Source organism: Rhinichthys klamathensis, unplaced genomic scaffold (genome assembly GCF_029890125.1).
Source record: "Rhinichthys klamathensis goyatoka isolate OS25496 unplaced genomic scaffold, OSU_Roscu_1.1 h1tg000211l_1, whole genome shotgun sequence".
NCBI lineage: Eukaryota > Metazoa > Chordata > Actinopteri > Cypriniformes > Leuciscidae > Rhinichthys > Rhinichthys klamathensis.
The window spans coordinates 736,049-758,839 of NW_026606736.1; the positions used below are offsets into that span (position 1 = coordinate 736,049).

General features: G+C 38.6%; 1 protein-coding gene and 1 long non-coding RNA gene across 3 annotated transcripts; one reads left to right on the forward strand and one right to left on the reverse strand.

The window, feature by feature from the left end:
• Positions 1–2,182: 2,182 nt before the first annotated feature.
• LOC130097214 (uncharacterized) lies at positions 2,183–19,611 on the reverse strand. Of its 2 annotated transcripts, none has more exons than XR_008808267.1 (3): positions 19,560–19,611; positions 7,577–7,663; positions 2,183–2,376 (listed from the first exon to the last, which is right to left on the reverse strand). It is a non-coding gene; the product is annotated as an uncharacterized LOC130097214 (long non-coding RNA). The 2 variants fall into 2 exon arrangements; XR_008808268.1 differs by lacking the exon at positions 19,560–19,611 and adding an exon at positions 7,988–8,120.
• On the forward strand, positions 13,096–16,847 carry scxb (scleraxis bHLH transcription factor b). The gene is made up of 2 exons (XM_056263993.1): positions 13,096–14,011; positions 16,455–16,847. The coding sequence occupies exons 1-2, from the start codon at positions 13,448–13,450 to the stop codon at positions 16,491–16,493; spliced, it is 603 nt and encodes a 200-aa protein (XP_056119968.1). The 5' UTR covers positions 13,096–13,447; the 3' UTR covers positions 16,494–16,847.
• Positions 19,612–22,791: the final 3,180 nt, after the last annotated feature.

Genomic DNA, 22,791 nt, shown 5'->3' on the forward strand with positions numbered 1-22,791 from the left:
GATTTAATTTTACATTCATAAACTAAAATATTATTTAAATTTACCAAAATTAGATTTTATTTTAGTCAGAGTAAAAACTAATGATATGACACAAAGAAATAATGACTAAATTTAAAATACAAAAGTATGACTAAAACAAATGCACTTGCTCCATTGGCAAGGCAGGAACCTTTAAAGAGGATGCAGCACAAGGGGAGAGATACCTCACAAGCAGATCTTCAACTGGGGCATTCCTACATATCGCTGCTCAGTCTCTCCACACACGAATAGTTTGAATGCATGGGAGGGACTGTACGAGCCGAATTCAAATGTCTCCATTATCTTAACTCCTCAATGAGGAGATATAGAAGGAATAAAAGGCTTACAAACATATATGCGGATTATTAATAACACCTGCTTCAACTCTCTATGCATCTAATTCCTCAAAATTAGACACATCACAGCAATCAGTCAGGTCGGAGGTGGCCACATAGCGGCTTCCAGAGGTCCAGAAGTCCAAAAAGGAAAAATCTCCCGTCAGACTCCTCCGTATGCAACACCTTCAATCCCCGCAATCGATTTTCGACTCTCATACCTCAAGAGAGAGTCAAGCATGGATGGAGCTTCCCACAGCGAACGGATCAGAATGAATGCATTCAGCTCCCTCGAGAGACGCTCCGTACAAACACTAAATTCTTATCCCTTTAAACTAAGAGAATCAAGCAATGACAGAGCCTCCTACTGCGAATGCATTGCCATGAGCACATCCAGCTCCCTCGAGAGTCAAACACGCCCCAACAGACTCTTATCTTATACAAGCATACAAACAAGTGGATCCTGAAGGCAAAAAAGCTGATGACGTGCAACTCAGGCACCCTTTTATATTCACAGGCTGTGACGTGTGTGACGTCATGGACTGCCAGCTGCCAATAATTATTGCCGTTTGTTTACAAGTGCTTCAGACACCGGTCACGCCAATATCAAGACGCAGCATCGAAGTTCCACTTCAAAAGGGAACTGTGTAAAAATGTACACTGCAAACCAGAAATCATGATACAGACTTCTCACATTCCAGTGTTTCTCCAAAAGCAGATGACTTGTTTTTCCCTTTGGTCCAACTGATACAGTACATCAGTATGGCCGTATTATTATTTCATTCATTATTATGAAACATCTTACCCCATGAAGCATAGCAAGCACAGAAATCACTTTGCTGCATTGAAAGGTTTGGAAGAGGACTAATCAGCGCTTTAGTGGGTGTTGTAGAAAACACCCCAAAAGAAATAAAAGTCTTGAAATATTCTCAATTCAGTCCTAAAAAATCTTCTCCATTTAAAGGTAGCCAGGCAGTGCTTAAATCTCAAATAAGGACCTCACTTCTAGAAAAAAATAATACAAATATTTTTGAAGTTCCAGCGCAGAGCGAAGCAGGGTTTTTTGGACATAATTTATTGTATTTCATCAAGCGTACAGAGGATTTGAGCTGTAAACTGCACTTTCCCTGCATTTATTTTCTATTTTACAGCCATTACAAACACATTTGTGTGATTTGTAATCTCTGCAGGCTGCCGTGAGGACATTTCAGCTGAACTTATTCATGAGCCTCTTGGAAGATGGTTTCAGGGCAAAGGTTAAATCAACAAGGCACCATTCCAAACCATCTTGAGGAAAAACTGCACATCTATTTAAGTGAGTTACATCTCAGTAGAGGAAGTGATCAAATGAAAACATCCAAAATTATCAAGGATAATCTAAATGATATGCAATTTAGAATGTTGGAATTAGGTCTCCAGTTTAAGTATCCAGTTTTATCCAGTATTTAGGTATCCAGTTTGACCTTTTCCATGCTCTCTGTCAAAAGACACCTCAGAAATCCACAAAAAAATCCCGTTTTGGTCCACTCTAAAGCCATCTTGGGCACCTCCGGTCAGCTATTTCCAGTAATGCAAGTACAGCTCCCATTTACTTGAATGGGGAAAGAACAAATCAATGAAACCAACCATCATTTATTACATTCAAATTCAAATTACGCCACAAATATGTATTTTTCTGGCTGTTCCACCGAATTCACATGCAGATTCTAGAGTAAACAAACAGGTGATGCCTCTCTATTAAAAATGAATTATTGTAACTACAACCTACATGCACCATACTGAGTGTTATGATTTCTCCCATTCATATCATAATGTCTCTGCCCTGCAACTGTCAGCTTTATCATTACAAGAAATTACCCATATAAAGTCCATAACTTCAGTCCACCGGTTAACATCCCATGATGACGTATCCAGCATTGATGAAACTCTTTTAAAGAAAGTTTTCTTGTGGTGCTGATGAAGTGCTGATGTCCCCTCTCTGTCTCGGGCCGGTTTCAGGCATAACTCAGCAACACAAATTCATCTGAAATGAGCCAGCATTAAGAGGACAATTTAGTAATTCATTTCAGCTGGCTAAGTGACCGCAATTATTTGTTTTTGGATGCTATCGAGGATGTACGTTTTGAAAAAGGATGTGTGAGGGTAAATGTTCCGCCAGTATATGACTGATATATGCCTTGTGGATTTCCTTTACACTCACTCAGAGCTTTTACTCAATGGATAATGACAAGCATATGTCCTAAGGATCCTTCGAACTGTGCGAACACACACACACACACAGGAATCAGTTTAAATTATGAATAGACCGCATGACATACTAAATCACCATCATAAACGAACAGCAAAAACTTCCTGTTAGGCTTCAAAAAGTAAATTTGAAAGTTCATACATTTTATTGACAATTTACTATAAGCTTCAATGCCAAATTTACTGAGGCCATTTTGTAAATCATTTGAACACTTTATGGCCTGCATTAAGGGTTTTCATATTTCTGATCTGGCCACTACAGTCGAACAATTTTGCCAAACACTATAAAGAAAAGAAACAACCAAGCCAACGCTTGAGGATAAAGCAGACACAATTGTACATTATACTCAATTCTTGTTTTTTACGCCATACATAATGGAGCCCTGAGAGTTTCCAGCAAATGTTTGTTCTAAAAATCCATCTGCATGTACTCACCCACACCCAAAATGGATGACTTATTTCTGGGCCCTAATCTACATTAACAGGACTGTACAGCCAAAAAATTAGCTCATTGGTCTCACTGCAAAAGATGATATAAGCAGCCAGTTAGCTACTGCTTACATTACAAATGACCACAAGCAGCAAAGTGGGGCGTGCAATGTTGATGGAGATGAAACGGTGTTGGAAATGGTCCATGATGGAATGAACGGCAAAAGGAAAACCTCCAGTTTCCATTTAAGGTCCATTTCCGTTCAGATATGTTCAGGATGTCTGTGTGTTTCTGGCTGCTACTGAGCTGAGCAAAATTGTAAAAGCAAGGTCATTCACTTTTGCACACAATTATGACTGCATATTTCATCTACATTATTTGATGCATCTAAATTGCAATGGAATATAAATTAAAGATAAATGCTGAGGACAGACAATTAAGGTTGAACACTCACTGTTACTCACGTACTGTATTCCTCAGAGATTTCTATGAATCACTGTTACGCTCCATGATGTAATGAACATATTTTAAACGTAATGAACATATTTCATGGACCATGCTGGTGAATGTTGTAATGAAAACATATGTGACCTTCTGCACTCTGACATTCTGCCTTGGTCAAACAGGAATCGGCAATGTCGCAGGGTAATCACCATTAATAAAAACTAATAGCTGCAAATTGCAAATTTCCTGCCAAGCTAGCCACCCCCTTGAAAAGTAATTGTGCCTGTAAATGTGTGATTTTTCTCTACTTAAGTCTGAAAAATCTGACATTTTTATTCATTATTGTAAGTTTAAATTTCAAAACCACTTAAAAATATTGTGGAAACTGTAGATTATTCACCTTATTTTGCAACATGGAAATAATCTATTTTCTAAACGACAATGCATTAAAATAATATGATAAGAAGTACTAGTTTGCAATATCAAGCAGCATCATTTTATTTGTGCAATGAAAAAACCTGTATAATGTTAATTAGTTTATTATTCATTGAATTAATAATTATTAACATTTACAGTTTTTTATTGATTCTATATATGTTTAGGTGAGAGTTTATATCTAGGAAAACATTTATGGCCTACAGTAGTTATATGATCATTTAATTCTGACTCACTGCTTTCCATTTATTGGTAAAGCATGTAATTTAAAAAAAAGTAACAGGAAATAATGCAAAATTTATATTTTCAAACAAATTTGCAGAAAAATCTTTATATCGTCTTTAAAAAAAAAAAGATTTACTAAAATAAGAAAGTGTGAAGCTTTAAAAGGGTAACTTAACACTACAACAACTTTTTTTAGTTAATGATCTGTAAGAATGGAGCTTCATAAATGCTGCTCATTGATTCGACATTTGGGCATAAAGTGTTTTAATTTTCAAATATATGGTGTAAAAACGTCTGAGTGCTGCCCTCTTCAGGTTAAACGGAAAGCTGAAGTACGGGTACTCTGTGACGTAGGGTACTCTCTGACGTCACTCTGTCACGCCCTTGGCAGCCCCTGGTATAAAAGCATCTGGTTCCGTCAAAACTTAAACTACTGTAGCGAGTCAGGAGTTGGAATTACGAGTATTGAAAACAATCAGGATAGCGTATATTAGCCTAGATTATTAGCATTAGCTTTATCTGTATTTAGTACAGTGGTTAGGTTGGTACGTAGGTGTAGTGTTGCTGATTGCAACAGCACTGCTGGACTGCATAACTTTCCACTAGACTTGGAAATTAGGCACCAGTGGTTGCATGCACTTGGCCTGGAAGACCGTGAGTTCCCGTCTATCGCTGTGTGCAACCTGCGTTTTACGCGGGATTGCTTCTCCAACGCAATGGAGGTGGAAATGGGCTTCTCCACACAGCTCGCGCTGAGAAGCAACGCAGTGCCAAACGCTGCTCTTCCTGCATGGACTCCACCACCGCAGCGGCGTCATGATGTGAGTGAGAATATATTTTTAATCACAATTTAGGTTCCTTCTTATTAGGCTAAAGTTAACCCTCTGGTGTCGACAAACGCGCCGGCGCGATTTGCTGGATATTTTATTCACATAGCAGCAAAATATACTGAACGTAATAGTAATAATAATCCTGGAAAAATATATATTTTCGCTAGCATCGTCGGATGCCGATCGCGATGCGGGAGTTAAGACCGCAGTTTGAGCCAGCGGCTCGAATTGATATGGCTCTGGCCCTGTGTCCACAGACAATTCAACATCTAGCGAGTCTGACAGCAGCTGTCACTGCGGGTCTCAGGTGCACGCCCCCCCCGCTCAGCCCTGCCCTCGGTTCGTCCCCTCTATCTCTGCTGGGCTCTGCCCACTTTTCCAGCATTTTTCAAATATTGCCAGTGGGTGGAGTCAGGCTCTGACCAGGGGTTTAGTTACCCTTTAAATAAGTGAAGTGATTATATCCAAGATGATGAGCAGATGTTTTAAGATTTTGTTCTGGTGGTGGCACCTGGAGCAGATATATGAAGTGTTCCCACAATGAAGATTTAACAAAGAGGAGAATGCTTTGAATTTAAAAGAGTCACTAAATTAGCAGTGAGCCATTGTTAGCGGGCCACAGGTTAGTCCCAGGGCTCCAGTTAGGAGGGGCGGAGGTGGATTTACAAGCCCGGGCCAAAGAGCCGCAGTGGGATTGCCCTCACCAGCTGCCTGCTTTACAAGGCAAACTTCAAAGATAAGGCCTTGACTTACCCCCCTCCAGTCCCTGCCACACCACCAACTACTACACGCCTTCTTTGGGTTACACAGTGTGAGTAAAGCAACATGTCTCATGGTTCATTTGTAATGACTTATTCTGAGTGACACACTCCAGTGTGTGAGAAAATGCCTGTTCACTAATGGGGTTTTTGGAAAACCTGTCACACATGATGATGGCAGGGGTCCACAGATCCCCAAATATGATGACCCCCTTCCTAATATATACTGTAAAGGCAGCCATATATCGTCATGCGTAAAGACCGATTTGTACTGTGTGAGAAAAAGCCTGATATAAAGACATGTTGTTTGCCAAATTAAATAATTGGCTTTTATATTATTGCTATACTGAAGCCAATGCAAAGTATTAAAATATTATCTGGAAAATATTGACTTTGTATTAAAGTGCCTCTATTATGTTTTTTCAAATATTCTTTTTCATGCAGTGTGTAATATAGCTGTTTGTGAATGTAAACGTTCTGCAAAGTAGTAAAATCGAAAGTGCACGATAAATAAAGTTAATGTCTCCCAAAAGAAAGAATCGACTCGGAACCGCCTAAAAGAGTTGTCTGTAATTCGAATCCCACTGCGTTGCAGTTCTACGTCACTAGATTAGACATTTGCAAAATGCCCGCCTACTGTATGGTGTATGTTGTCCGCCCTTCGCAAAACACTTGCTCTGGAAAGAAGGGTTGGTACCCAGTTTATTTGGACCAGCTGGCTCCTGAGAATCACAACCTGTTAGTATGAATAATTATTGAGTGTTCAAAATACATAGTTTTGTGTCTTATATTGTGTAAGTTTCCGGCTAACCCACGTTATTACTGTCTTACTGAAATAATTCTGCAAATCAGCTGTGGGACACTATTACCTAAAACTGTGTCTAGTAATGCAGGTTGTCTGTAGGTCTTACTACTTTGAGTAAAGATAAAGGATGGAGCAAGATTTGTTTTGCCAACTTTAATGTTACACCAGTCATTTACATTCACAGCACCGTTATTGATACAGTTAATACACTTCCCGCATGTGCATCGCAATAAATTTGAAATATACTCATCGGTCTGCTGATAGAAATACACTTCTTAATTCTGAGGTTCAGGTTGAATAATGTTTCATCATCAGACTCGCGCTTGGACTGATATAAAATCGACGTCATCGTTACTGTCTTTACAGTGTGTACATCTCTGAGGACTGAGGAAGCCTCCGGAGCTGAAGTTCAGTTATGGTAATGCGCGTTTAGCTTCTGTCAGGCGCTGTAAGCGGTAAACAAATCACAACAGACTGGGCCATCTGACCAATCAGAGCAGAGTAGGCTAGCAGAAAGGAGGGATTTAGAGAGACTGATTCACCCGAGTCGTTTGATTATTGAATAATATGCTGTTGTTTGTATGTATATATATATATATATATATATATATATATATATATATATATATGTATGTATGTAATGTAATGTATATTATGATAAAATTAATATGTTACTGTTTACTTTTGATGCATGTAAAGGAGACCTCCAGAAAAAAATTAGCAACTTTTAAAATAGCATAATAGGAGCACTATAACTAATCGATTTTTTTATTTGATTGCCGTAATATTAGATGTAAAAACATGAAAATAAACTTTTTTAAATTCAATTCAAATACATTTTTATAGTGTTTTTCACAATATTGTTTCAGAGCAGTTGTAAAGTACATAATACAAAATATTATTTTGTATCGTTTATAATTTTGTAATATATTATATTATATTATAGATTCAGGTTCTATAGGGTAAGATCTGTCGGAAAAGCTCTGAAGGGCACACAATTCCAGAAGTTTCAAAACGGTTCACTTTTTCCATCTCAAAACCCCACTGACCTGCTTTGCCGTCTGAATTCTTTGGCTTCCGAGGAACGGGACGATTACGGCATGGAATTTCAGTGAAGACTGACTTCATTTCTGCTCCTGAAATAGAGGGGTTGGAAGTCAGAGGCAAGGCCACAGAAAGGCAATTACCAGTCAGCAATGGAGAGATGAGTTAGACGAGACGCCAAATTATTTCTCCCATTTCTACTGAGGGGTTGAGCTTATGTGACCTATTCTAAATACCATTGCCCCACTTCAGAGAAACCACCCCAGTCTATACATCTAACCGATGAGATCACAATTCATTACTAATTAGACCTCTTGCGTGACACGTAAAGCGATATGCGTGTTAAAATGAGACAGCTGATAGGGTCTCTCCTTCCCTGTCTCTCTCCCTCCACCCCTAAATCCGTCTCCTCTTACACTAAATGAGCCAGCTGCGGAGGCCCTGTCCTGTCAGGCGTGGTTGCTGCCTGCTGGCCTGTCCCCAACTAAGGCTAGACAGCGGAGTCCCCCGATAGTTGACTGGACGTACGTCCGGCAGACATCCATAACGACTGTCTGCAGTCCTGAGCAAAAGATTAGTGATGGATTTTGACAGTTTCCCAACCCATGCCAGAAGAGTTCAACTACACAGGGCACAAGAAGAAGGGCACTTAAAGCTAAAATGACGTTTTACCACAGATGTTCCAGAGAAAGTAATGATAATCAGATGTAGGGAAGAACAAACTACCGATCTGTTCTGATTTATAGACATCAAGTTTCAGCACACACAGCATTAATGCAATGGGCTTTTATAAGCTTTTTCACACTGAAGTATGCTAGTTACTATTTTATCTAAATTAGTCATTCTTGTTATGCAGTGCATTTTCTTCAAATATCCTTACTCATATCGTAATATACTGGATGAAATACGAAACTTTTAAAGAAATCATATAGCGTTTTTTTCTATTAATATTAAAAATCATTGAAAAAAAAGGGATGCATTTTTATTGTAATTTAAATCTAATTTTACAACTATGTCCCTCTTTACATTTTTTTAAGCATTTTGGTTAGACAAAAAAAATGGAAAAAAGAAAATCTTGAAATTGTCTTAATAATTTATTTATTTTTGTAACCAAAATGTTTCAAACAAAATGTGTTTTCTTCAGAACATTATTCAAATAGTTCTTCATTTTATAGGCTTTATTTTTATATAAGTCCTTAATATCACACAAATCATATTCCATCAGGTTAGTCATTTGTATCATTATTATTAAATAATAAAAGTTCTTAATGGCATTATCATCCGTGACATCGTTTTAGGAAATAACAGCAAAATCATCACATATTAGCAATGGGGGTTATGCCCAACAAACTTCAGTATTCTGTAAAACAGTTTGTTTTGCTTCCGGTTACTGTATGTGCTTTACTCAAGATACCTTAAAAAAAGCAAGCAAAGATGAGCATAACCGATGCTCATCACATATGCAGATTGATATCTAAAAGTTGTTTTATTGGTCTTCTTCTCATTAATAATTCGATATTTAGATGGAATAAAACGGCAACAATAAAAAATAACTAGCTAGGTTAGCGGATTACCTAAAAAGTTCATAGATATCGTCATCAGCTCAAACTGCCATTAACACTTTAGCTGACAAGCGGATGTGATGAGACCGGTTTTCCTGTTTGTTCATGTGATGTTCGGCATAAAGCCTATGGATTTTATAAATGAATCATCTTATATTTTGAGGTCTTAGTTCGTTTGTCTCATTCTAAAAGATTCCATATGGTTTGCAGAAGTAGGTGTGATAATATTAATATTTCAAAAGATTATTTAAAAAAATAAATCTAAATTAAAGGCAGGGTAGGTTATTTGTTCTAGAAACATTTTTATTGTTATTCTTTTTAAAAGTCTCTTCACATCCTGATAGCAATCACTAAGTTAAGTGGTTTAAATATATTTATATGTATATATATCGTCTGTGGAAGGCGTAGGACCATAAAATGTTCATCCAAAACCATAAATTGTTTGTACGATGTCCTTACCTGCCTGTCAACGTATGTATTATCATACCTCCGTGCACCATGCTCACGCAGACATGACATGTCATCAGCGCGTTTCATGCTATGCAGAGTTAGACAGACGTCAGTCACCGAGCATCGCAACCGAAACAGCACCTTTTACAGTTCCTCCTGATCCAAAACAACCAGCTTATGCTGCGTTCACACCATAACGACTGTAATTTGAATTGGAAGCCCCTGACGTTATACTCGGAGTGGTTTGTGACTCAAATTTATGCGTTTCAATGTCAACACCATCAACACCGAAATGAAACTGCAGTCAGGTGGTACAGATCAGTGCTCTTTAAGTTGTTTTTTTGTTCATTATTATTTTAATGCTATGTGCTTTGAAACATGAGGTAGTTTATGGCCGTCTCTTGTGTCCCTGCTGTACACAATCATGTGTTTTGAATGAGGCGTGGCTTTGGAGTACGCTCTGAATTATAATTCCGTCATATAATTTAGAATAAACAACGCATATATTTTTCAAAAGTTCAAAAATGTACGACAGGAATGACCAGAACCTCTAAAATGTAGGGATCCTAAAATGTTTAGATCAATAACATACCATTTTTGGCAACATTTGACAAGTATGGCAAATGAAAATGTCAGTGTGCCCGTGACTGTCATACAGCCTTTCAAACAACCAATCCACCTATCGCCTCCACTCAACCATTATGAGAGTCATTATGTGCTTAAAGTCCCACTCCGATCATATTTTTTAGCTATTTTTAAACATTCCCAGTGGTCTTTAAATTATGATTATGCCATTTTTAGCCAAAATCACAAAACCTGTGCCGTTTTCTGGGTCTTCGCTTCAGCAGAGCGGCAGTAGCTCATTAGAAATTCGCCTCTGCGTTGTGGGCGGAGCCGTTGGCACGGGGACGACCCTCCCCCTCCCCATTGCTGAGAGCTCTGTCTCTCCCGCTAGCTTACATCCCCAACCTGTCAATACCGGTGCAACAAAAATGGAGAACAATATTGGAGCTATCCAGCCGTACAGTTTTGAGCCAGATGCCAGCTCGGACGAGGAACAAGAGGACGTACATAGATCTAGTCGTCTACAAGTGGATGTATCAGAATGGTAACGTTATTGTTTTTGTAATCTCTTGAATTGACTATTTAAGGCCAATAACTCCTAATAACATGTTAGTAAATAAATATGTTTGTGGACATGCTCCAAACATTTAGTCAGATTAACCTTTTTGAAGTTTTCATAGCTATCACACAAAGAATAAATCATAGTGCTGCAGAATCAAGTTTAAATTTAAGTTTACTTATAGAGCACTATGAGCTTGTGGCCCCGCCCAGTGGAGTTACTACGTCACAACTCCAGTCTATTTCAAACGGCATTTTTGCGTCTGCTACTGATTCACAGCCATTTGAATGTAGAAATACTCAGAAATACAACTTTGAGCCTATTTTTCTAAAGATATGTCCTCTAACATAAGAAAAATGCCACAAGAACATGTTAACACCTAGAAAAACATTATTTTCATCGGAGTGGGTCTTTAAAGTGAAAACTCTCCCCAGCCCAGGGCACTTCCTGTTTAATCAGCACTAGAGCTGCTAGTGGACAATCTCCATGCACAAGAACCAATATTATGAAAGATGAAAATTATTACTATTATTTAGTGCTGGGCCGTTATCGGCGTTAACGTGCTGCGTTAACGTGAGACTCTTATCGGGCGATAAAAAAAATATCGCCGTTAATCAAAGTTGGGTTGGGATCATAAATAGCTTTTTCGAATATCGTTATATTTTCGCGCAATTCTAATGTGTAGTAGGCCTATGACGCCGCGCCTACTGTCACAGATCGCGCAGTAGGGTGTTTTCCTGTCAGGGACACAAGGTGTACTTTTACTTTGTTACGTTGGGCGACGTTCCTCTCGTTACTTTATTTTAATGCAATACGTTGTTAAATGAGTTTATTCCAAGCGCGCTGTGTCCTTTGTATGGGCATGAGCGATGCTGCTCATTTACAAATGAATCACTCTTTTGAGTCGATTCTGTTCAAAGACTTCATCAAACAAGTTGTCAGATGATCTGTCTAAATCGGTTCGCGAATCAGTTGATCTATTCAGTTCCTCGCGCACTGAATCGTCTGAAGCGCTTTCAATTCACACTCGGAGTCGAAACAGGAAGATTTAAGAGCACCAAGAGCGTTGGATGAAGTGGCCGATCTACAGTCTAGTCTAGTGAATGCAAATCTGCAAATGCATCATATTTTTGCCAGCGATGAAGATCTTTATTAGTTGAACATCTTCGTAAGCTGTCTGTGAATGAATGATTCCACAGGACGATACATTCGATTTCATTTCATTCAGGTAATAAATACATTGTGTGTGTATTGCGCGTGTATTGCGCAGTGGCATAATCACACGAATAGTTTACATTGATTGAAACTAATTTGTTTAAAAATGAGGCTATTGCAGTAACAAGGCAGGTTCACATAAAATTCTTATGACATATGATGACATTATTTTTTGATCTAACGAGCATTGGCGATGCAAAGACTGTCGTGCGTATTGTTTTTTTCTTCTTCCAATTAGCCTACTATGTTAAAAAAAAAGGACGAAAACATGTTACTTGTTCAATTAATAAACAGTTTGTTTGATGACAAATTGCTAAAGATGAAATTGGCCTCCCTTTCTGTCATTGCGTTTTTTTTTTTGTTTTTTTTTTACGATATTCGACTTTTGCTCCTCGATTGTCGAATGGCATTTTTGGCAGAAATGCACATCCCTACGCGAGGCAAACTATTCTCAAAGACTTACTTTTAGTCATTTTTTGGGTAGCACACATATTCTGAATGCCTTCGGGAGAATTCAAATGAGCCATTTTAATCTAGATTAATCTAGATTAATTTCAATATTAATCTAGATTAAAAAAATTAATCTATGCCCACCTCTACTATTATTATGAATGTTGTATAATATCACGTGATATTACCCCTCAACAACTGTGCAATCATTTGTCAGGCCTCCTGTGACTGTGGTGCCAAAGGCAAAACGATCTGGGCTAACGTCCACAGACTGAACGCTGTATTTAGGTTCAGATTGGATTGATTCATGAGCACCTGGCCCTGACGACTCCTGTTTTTGACAAAGAGTGAAGAGAGCGTAGACAAAAAATGGAGAGTTAATGGACTGAATTGAAAATTCAGTGTGAAAGGACTAAAAAAAATGTAATACACTGAAAGAAACGAACCAATCTATCACACTGATTAATCTTCTGTGGAAGCACTTCAGGGTCACGTTTAAAAAAAAAAAAACTAATGTGGAGTGAAAGAGACAGAGGGAGAGAGAGAGAGAGAGAGAGAGAGAGAGAGAGAGAGAGAGAGAGGTCCCCATTTTCTCTCATTCCTCCCACTTGCTCACTGGATTTCACATCTAGGGTGGTTGAAGGGAGAGCGAACCCCAGCCACACCCCCTGACTATAAATCCAAGGCATAAGGAAACGCTCAGCTGAAATCACACGTGGAACTGAAGGATCTGGAGCTCACAAACCCATTCACACACACACAAGCGCAAACATACAGATTCTGGGAGGCGCCTTGGCATGCTGTTAGCCCAAATAACTGATGACAGTGGAGAGAAGAGCATTTCTTGTGAATGAGTGAGTCAGAAGTGACTCACTCACAAGCATCGCTGGATTGGTTGGATCCCTCAAGCAAAACTGGTAACAGGAGCTTGGACTCAAACGACACTAGTGTGTCCTGGTGTGTACGATTAGAAATAGGGATTGAGTTCATTCTTGTGTTTGTGTAGACTAGAAAATATTCTGCGCTCTGGTGCGAGGTTGAAAAGCAAGGTCCAGGGGTCCTGTAAGGTGCTGAGCATGTCTTTCGCGATGGTGCGACCAACCCCAGGTCATTTCTTGTGCTCTGAGATCAGCATGCATTCCGAGGACGACGACAACGGCAGCGAGGGTTCTGGATCCGAAGACAAGTCCTTCCGTATGGCAAGCCACAGCTATGGTGCCTTTAAGTTGGGTGCTCCCAAAAAGAGGTATAGCTGCCGACCGGTAGCGGTTCCTACCGAGATCCGTTCACAGATCGTTGAGGTACGGCAGCGGAACACCGCAAATGCCCGAGAGCGGGATCGCACGAACAGTGTGAACACGGCATTCACCGCTCTGAGGACGCTGATACCCACCGAACCCGCCGACAGGAAGCTGTCCAAGATTGAGACATTGCGGTTGGCCTCCAGCTACATCTCACACCTGGGGAACGTCTTGCTGGTTGGAGAGGAGTGTGGAGACGGCCAGCCCTGTCTCGGGAGTCCTGGAGCCTTGTATCATCACCACCACAATCTCCAGAAGAGCTCGACACCCAGCCCGGACTCAGAAAACTCACAGCCCAGACAGATCTGCACCTTCTGCCTCAGTAACCAGAGACGGCTGGTGAGTAGCTGTCAAAATGTAAAACTGAGTTTCCTCAGTTTGCAGTCATTTAGCCCTGATGGAGGCCTGTGTGCCGAAATCAAAAAGTATAATTTTTTCAGTTCCACTTTCTAATAATTTATTTTCTATTAAAGTGTTGCTGATATTGCCTAAAAAAATTGTTGTCAACAAATTGTCCACAAACATTGTTGATTTTATTGCACCAGAATAACTATTCAAAATGTATGGTTAGTTAGAGGTCAGATCTCATCTTAACATTTATAGAACAGTCAAAACCTATAAAAATTGGTGTTTAATAATAAACTATTATTATTTTGTGACAGGTTCAAGGTTAGAGGTCAGTGCATTGTTATCCATCCATTCAGAAATGTATCTGAGTTTTAAAGGGATAGTTCACCCAAAAATCATTTACTCTCACGTCACTCCAAAGCTGTATGACTTTCTTCTGTGAAACAGATATTTTGAAGAATATTTCATCTGTTTTTGTCCAAACAATAAAAGCGGTGTCCAAAACAACATTGGACCCAATTGACTTTTATTGTATGGACAAAAAAAAAACATTTTTAAAAACATCCATCTTTTGTGTTCTACAAATGAGTCATGGAAAAGAAAGTCAAGTTTGTAAGACATGAGGGAGAGTGAATGATGACAGAATGTTCACTTTTGGGTGAACTATCTCTTTAAAGTGTCATTTATCAATGTTAGTGCAACTGACAGATAAGCAGATATTTATCCATAGCTTTTTAAGCTTACATTAGCATAATTTCTTGATGTCATCAGATCATAAAAACAGTCCATTTTGGCACAAAACCCTTAATATGCTTGGTCTGACTTCAACCACATTAATGAACATTTACCGCATTCTAAACTACAGTGTTTACATGACCCACTGTGATGAAAACAAATGATTCATTTGGCTCTAGACAAAACTGCACACAGGCTGCAATGTGTCTGCGTGTACACTAGAAACATCTGGTCTATTCCCCTGACAACCTGAGCGTCTTCCTGCGCAGTTCATGTATGTCCTGAGTTCCACCAAAGCCTTCAACACCCTCATTATCATTACGAGGACTAATCCTGAACAGACTCTTTAAACACCACAGTTTAATGAAAACACTCTAGATTCATCCTTTCATCTAGTATTTCACATGCTGTTACTGAAATAATATGGTCGTATTTGATGAGGCATAGTGGATTGATTATTTATTAATAAAAATGTCATCGGCTGCAACCAATTAATGAGGGCTGATGAACTCAAACTTGCAATTTGTCAGTGTTTAATGCCAAACATTTAAAAGACTTTGTTTTATCAGCTGAAAGCACTTATTTGTCTGTTATGAGTTAAATTTAAGAAGCATTTTTTTTTTCATATGTACACCAACAGTCCCATAGGTAAGGCTCAAGTACCCTGTCAAACACCAAAACAAAAAAATTAACTTACTGCAGTGAAAAAAATGCAATTAATTCTGTACAATTTTCCAATTTTTTGAGATTTCGTACACAATTACAAAACAAAATGGCAAGCAACACATTTCACCAAACAAGAAATTTGAAGTAGATAGACTAAAAAAGTATTTCTTCTAAAATATACTCCAATAATATCTGTTTTATTTAAAACTAAAATAGTTTTTACAGTGTATATTACACTAGGTATCACTGTAAAAGAAAAAGAGACTTGTGGAACGTTGCTTGTTCAAAAAAAGTTAAAGAACTGCAACTAACAGCTGTATAATTACTTATATCATTATTATTCAAATGGTGTAATCCAGAAACTGAGAAATCGTTTGCATATTTTTTTAAAGGGTTAGTTCACCCAAAAATGAATTACTCACCCTCATGTCGTTCCAAACCCTCAAGACCTTTATTGATCTTCAGAACACAAATGAAGAAATTTGAGAGCTTTCTGACCCCACATAGACTGCAATGTTATTACCACTTTCAATGCCCAGAAAAGTAGTAAAAATGTTGTTAAAATAGTCCATATGACAACAGTGCTTCAACCTTAATGTTACGAAGTGATGAGAATATTTTTTTGAGCAGAAACCCCGAGCAGACTTCATGCTACTTATTCACATAAAGAAGGCACCAAGCACCACACAAACATGCCACAAACAAGTGCCAATGCAATGGCACCTCACCACACACACCCAGCAGTGCCTTCTGATTAATCTGGACCAGGTGGAACTATGACCTGTGCCTAAAGATGACCTTATGGTAAGCGATCAGATTCCCTAAATGAGATCTATCTCTGAGATGGTCCTGATTACGGTTCAGACCTGTTGGTAATGACGGTCAGAGTTCAACTGCTCATCAGTGTCCTAATGTGTTTAAAAATCTAATGAGATAATTGTTTGTATGTGTCTGTAAAATGAATGGATGTACAAGATGTATAAAGACCCTTTAACCTACAGTTCTCTCACCACTTTGTTTTCTTTTCTTTCAGAATAAAGACAGAGAAAGAAAAACTGCGTTAAGGAGTTAATGATGAGGAGAAGAGAGAGTAAAAGAGCGTTCCCATCAGATCCGTCTGAAGACGCGCGCCTGAGCGAACTGCACATTTAGTGTAAATTTGCTGTAAATAATGTTTAATTAAATGTAACACTGCTTAACTTCCTGGTGGACGGCATTATAACGGACAGCTACACTGCCTTTCTGCATTTCCATATTTAGAAGCCAAAAACTATGTGAATTTAATCCTAACCTTTTTTATACAGAGGTGATATACTTTTATACCAACATAATAGGGACAAAAGACTGTTTACTAAGACTATGGGGATGATTTATAAGTTAAAAACAGCAAAAGAAAAAGACAACTTGCGGCAACAGCTAAACTTCAGCTCACCAGTACATACCCTGTCTGTGTCCTTCTGGTTTTGTCTATGGTCTATATATTTTGTATGCACTACACTGAACTGTATCTACATATGCTGATGTAAAAAAAAAAAGAAGGCTTTTCTACTATCAACACATTCCTACAGTACGAGCAAACATCAATGTCAAGGAGTTTTTAAAACCTGTAACATAATTGTTGTTGTTATTATTATTTATTTATGCCAATTAAACATTAAAACCATTGTTTAAACCAAATTATGAATATGTCAGGACTGAAAAATATAGAGCATGAGAGCTTCAATGAAATCCGACAGACTGTGAGAGGCCTGGAGGAGTAAAAGTGAGAAAGAGACTAAAAGATGAACAGGGAAGGGAGGCTGTATAAGTCTGGTTCTGTACAGTCTAGATGAGATCTGCAGGTAGATTGCTGCTGGCAGACAGTGTCCTCTGACCACAAGCTCTCACACACATTCACATATATACACACCTGCACACACAGGCAGTCTGGGACTTGCATATCTTGCATAGGAGCCTCTCTTTCCAAAGCTCTAATGTAAATGCCTGTCCTGGGTCATCAGCATTACCTTGCCCTTGCCCAACTACAATTGTCTTTCAAAGACAATTAATAGATCACAATTAATTGCACTGAACTTCTCATCAACAACCCTAAGCATTTTACCTTCAGTCTGAAGCTGCTGTATTATTATTTATTAAACACCAGTGATTGATTCTTTCAAAGGCCCACACCTGATGACCATGTGGGTTTAAACCTATAAACTCTGGCCTTTGCCTATTAGGTTTTAATTTAATTCTAATTTAATCTATTGACCATTTACTGTTAAATTACAGTTTTAACCATATTAAAAAACCATTTGAATAAATAAGCAATGCTGTAAAGTTCCGCCTATAATGCATCCGTCAATACGAACAGCACTTGAATTGCCGAAATTGTTAAACAAATGAAGCATTAAAACCAACAGGGACTGACCCCACAACAGTCCTCAGAGCAGTTTATATCAGACTGATCATGACAAGCAAAACTTTCAAAACCAACAACTGCAGCTTTGAAGACTTAAAGGAGCTGTATGTAAGAAATTTATTTGAATTAATCATAAAATGGCCCTGATATGTCACTAGACATTGAGAAATCATGTTCATTTCAAATACTTATATCACTGACAACAGTAGTCCGGCCAGGATATTGTCATTTAAAAGGTGAAGTTGCAGCCCTCAACTGATGTTGATGTTGTCATGTTGTGTTTTGGTCTGATGCTCCACCCTCCACCTATCGACCATTCACGAAGTCAGTAGTGTTGCGCCATCCGGGTTGCCAGCTCTGCTCTAGTTACCACAGCTGCAGCTACACACGTGTCGGATAAAAAAATGCAGTCGATCTGGCAACCTCGAGTCAGGGGGGAGGGGGAGGGGATACACCGCTCTACTACAGTAATGTGAAAGTGATTGCAGTACCGGTTTTGGCCACAATCTTACATGCAGCTCCTTTAAGGCCCGTTCTCACCAAGGACGATAACTATAAATATAACAATATAGTTCGAAAAATCGTTCTCAATATTAAAGAATAGCAGAGTTCAACTATCATTGGAATCACTTTCAGAATGATTTTATCCAGCTGATGAACGAGAAAAACATTGACAGCCCATCAGAATCCATCCTGCTTTAAAGAGCACGAGCATTTAAAGTGACAGACAAACAGAACGATATCGTCCGCTGGTGTGTGGACGCTAATGTAGTTATCGTTATAGTTATGGTTCTTGGTGTGAATCAGATACTTTACAGTATCTGAAGTGAGATAATTGTTATAATTATTTATAAGGATCATGTGAGACTGGAGTAATATGCTGAAAATTCAGCTGTCATCACAGGAATAAATTACATTTTAAAATAAATTCAAATAGAAAACAGCGATTTTAAATTGTAATAATATTTCAGTGTTATTGTTTTTACTGTATTTTTGAACCAACTAAATGCAGCCTTGGTGAGCATAAGAGACAACTCTTAACTTTTTTGTTTCATCTTACTGAGCCCAAACCTTTAATTGTAGTGTATATTCTATAAACTTTATAAGACAATTAATCCTACAAGGTTTGTAAAACATCTATACGTTTTATTTAAAAAAAAAATCTAAAACAGTGACAACTAAATGAATGTTTCACATTTGTCAAAACTGTGATTTTTCTATAGTGCTGAGTGTCACTATCCCTAGACTTTCAGCATTGTTCTCGGTCTCGTCTCAGTAAAGTCTCCCACACTCAGTGGATCCCTCTGTTCAGCTCAATATAGAGTCTGTGAACTGTAACCCGGTCTAGTGCTCTCAGATCATTTAACTCACTCCTTCCTTCTCCATCTGCTTCTGTTATCCAACATCAACAGCGCTTCATCATCCCCTGTGGCTGGAGACGGCACTGTAGAGACTAGTTGCCATGGCAACAGAACTGCTCCACTAATACCATTTTCTGCATGGAAACTGGTCCAACAACTTGGTCCAAAAAACTAAGGTTAAGCGATCGAAAGCTGAATGGTACGGAAAAGGGAGACACTGTTTGGGACACGAGGCTTCAAAATCACAGTATGAGACCTCTTTAGCTCAAACGGTAATGCACACTGCAAACAACGATATTTGATTCCCAGACAAATGCAATACAAGCTGCTTTGTATAGTGTCTCCTAAAAGTATTGTACAAATAATGAACACTGACCTGTACACTGGATGCCGTTGATATGATGTCAAAGAAAGAGTCGGACCTGTAATTAAAGACATCAGAAAAGTATTAGAGACTTTCCACTTGCGATGAACTCCACCAAAAATTCAAAAACGTGTATGACCTAAAACTGATCTGAATGATTTCATACTAAGTACAATACAAAACCTTGAATAATTCTCTAAGTGGAATAATACGTGCCCTAAATATCCTAACCAGCAGCACCTGCATACTGAGGAGGAAAAGGGTTTGAATATCCTGTCATTCCTTTGGTAATGGGTTTGGATTCACCATGTTTTTTATGGTCCAAATGAAAAGCCAGTTAGATTCAAAGGATCCTGTGGCACTTCACAATATGTGTCAATTAAAATACTTTGTCTGTTCGGTATTTGTTTGAGCTATTGGATTTCAAATGGATTTGAAGTGCATACAGTTCTGCTGTCTTTTTTGTATTAGAAATGTTTTGTTTTTCTGTCAGTGTTTAGACTGTCCATATCTCGGGCTTCTGGTAAAGCTTTCACAGATCCAGCAGGGAGTCTTGTGAATACCACAGGACGGGAAGCTGTAAAGCAACGGTGGAATGACAGGTGTCCAAAGAGGCTGGCTGGCGCACTCCAGCACTCTCTAATACACACACACATACACACACACAGACACAGACACACACACACACACACACAGACAGACACACACACACACACACACACACACACACACACACACACCTGTGGGAAAGAGAAAACTTATTTTCTGTGACTTAAGTTTCTGTGTCAACATTTTTACAGTCAGAAAACACGATCCTGTCCACTCATGCCTGTTTTAGCAAAATGTTTCCTGCTGGAGTCTAATATTGAGCAGCTATTGTTGAAAAGGGCCTGCTAATTTGCTCTCTCTTAATGCAGGGTTACACAAAAATAGTAGAGCATGACTAATGTGGCAAGATTTAGTCTGTCTCAAGTAATACCAACATAATCGTTTCCATGTTTGAGAAATATACACACATACATAATATACACACATGGCCCCCAAAGTGACGATTATAAACGCTTTAAAAGTACAAAAAAAAAACTATCAAAATGTCTCTGCATTAGATACAAAACATGTTTAGGTGTGGTACTTTTTTGTTTTCCCAACATATACAGAAGAAAAAAATATGATTTTATTCGCATTAAATTAATTAAAACTGACAATGAAGACTTTGTACATTGTAATAACAAATAAATGCTGTTATTTTGAACTTTGAAGAATCCTGATAAATCGTGGTTCATGATCATGACGAGGCATCATGGTTTCCACAAAAATAAGAAGCAGCACAACAGTTTTTAACATTGATAATAAATAGCACCAAATCAGCATATTTAGAATGATTTCTGAAGGATCATGTGACACTGATGCTGATCAGCTTCGCCATTACATTTTACATTCAATACAGTTAACTATTATTATTTTAAAATTTAGTATTATTTAGTATTTAAATATTATTTTTTAAATGACTCATGTACCTCACCCCCCCCCCCCCCACCCCCCCCCCCCCCCCCCCCAAAAAAATGCAACAAAGTCTTATCAAAATGACTATCTATGACTTTTTAAAAATATATATTTCTTTTCAGTTTTAAGAGGTTAAATTAGAAAACATGATCCATTATGTCAAGTATCCAAGAAATTTCCCTCAGGTTTTAGTGTGCACCTCAGTCTTGACTTCTGAGCCCTGATATCACAGTGAGGACGAGGATGAAGACAGTGATGGTGAAGGTCAGTGAGGATAGAGGGAGTTTGGGCTTTGCAGCTGCTCCTCTCTCCTCATTTGACTGGCCTTAGGAGAATAAGTTCTTCTTGCTTTTACAGCACTCCTAATCCATACACACACTTTTATGCCCAAACATGTGTTCTCAAGACCCTGGCTTTGATGCATCCTAAGGCCCCTCTCTCCTTCTATACCCCCATCCAAATCCTCAACTCAGAATGTGAGTTAACAAGTTTTGATTGTAAAAGAAGCCTTGAGATCCTAAGGGCCAATCTGTCAGCTCCCTGTGGCTCACCACAGAGCCATTGGCTTCATAACTAAAAAGAAAGGGAAGAGATTGAGAGAGAAAGAGAGAGAGAGAGAGAGAGAGAGACAGAGAGAGAGAGAGAGGCAGAGAGCAGAAGAAGAAAGAGAAAGGTGGTATAACCCAGTCCCAGTAGCTCAAAGTCAAGACTTGGTGTACTTTGTCCCGTTCAATTGGGCCTAGAGTTTAATACTGGAAAAATCTTCCTTTGCTGTCAATCAAACGCTTTAATAAAAACAAAGTATAACATTGCGGTCTTGCTCACTCTCTCCCTGCCCCTGGGAGAGTGGAAATGCGAGGGGTGCCTGCGGAACTGTGAAAATCCCTCCTTTTATTGCCATCAGCCTGCAATGGAAAATTGGGTTTGCGGAGGGGCCCATCTGTTGGACATTAAGCAGCCACCTGGAGCTTTAGCCAATCATGAAATTAAACATGAGTATTAAAGAAAAATGAAAAATCTCCTCTCCCAGACATGTGGGTCACCCAGTCTTTGCCGCATTTAATCAAATTTCCGACAAGAAGCAAAGGCTTAGTTCACAGGGTGTCATCCACAACCCCACCAGTAAAACCACTCCCGTTTTTCCTGGTTTTAAAGAATAAAAAAAGACGGTAAATATGACTATAAATCTAAATGGTCTTCAGAAAGGGGTGTATAAGGAACACTGCACAAAAATCATTTTGCCATAACTTTGCCTTGTTTTCCATGCCCAATACCTAAACATCCTTAACAAAATTTACTTGAAAAGCAAAATGAAAGAGAAAACATTTATTTTTTGACTCTACTGTAATAGTTTTTTTAAACATAACCTTACCAAATCTTTTGATGCTTAAAACAAGAAAAAATGCTGAAACTAACTTCTCTTAAATTAAGTTTATATATACACTCACCTAAAGGATTATTAGGAACACCTGTTCAATTTCTCATTAATGCAATTATCTAATCGACCAATCACATGGCAGTTGCTTCAATGCATTTAGGGGTGTGGTCCTGGTCAAGACAATCTCATGAACTCCAAACTGAATGTCAGAATGGGAAAGAAAGGTGATTTAAGCTATTTTGAGCGTGGCATGGTTGTTGGTGCCAGACGGGCCGGTCTGAGTATTTCACAATCTGCTCAGTTACTGGGATTTTCACGCACAACCATTTCTAGGGTTTACAAAGAATGGTGTGAAAAGGGAAA

Excerpts from the sequence above, each read along its gene's own strand:
- scxb (XM_056263993.1), top strand. The coding sequence starts at position 13,448 with ATGTCTTTCGCGATGGTGCGACCAACCCCAGGTCATTTCTTGTGCTCT. Across the intron at positions 14,012-16,454 it reads TCAGTAACCAGAGACGGCTG|AATAAAGACAGAGAAAGAAA; the intron begins GTGAGTAGCTGT and ends CTTTTCTTTCAG.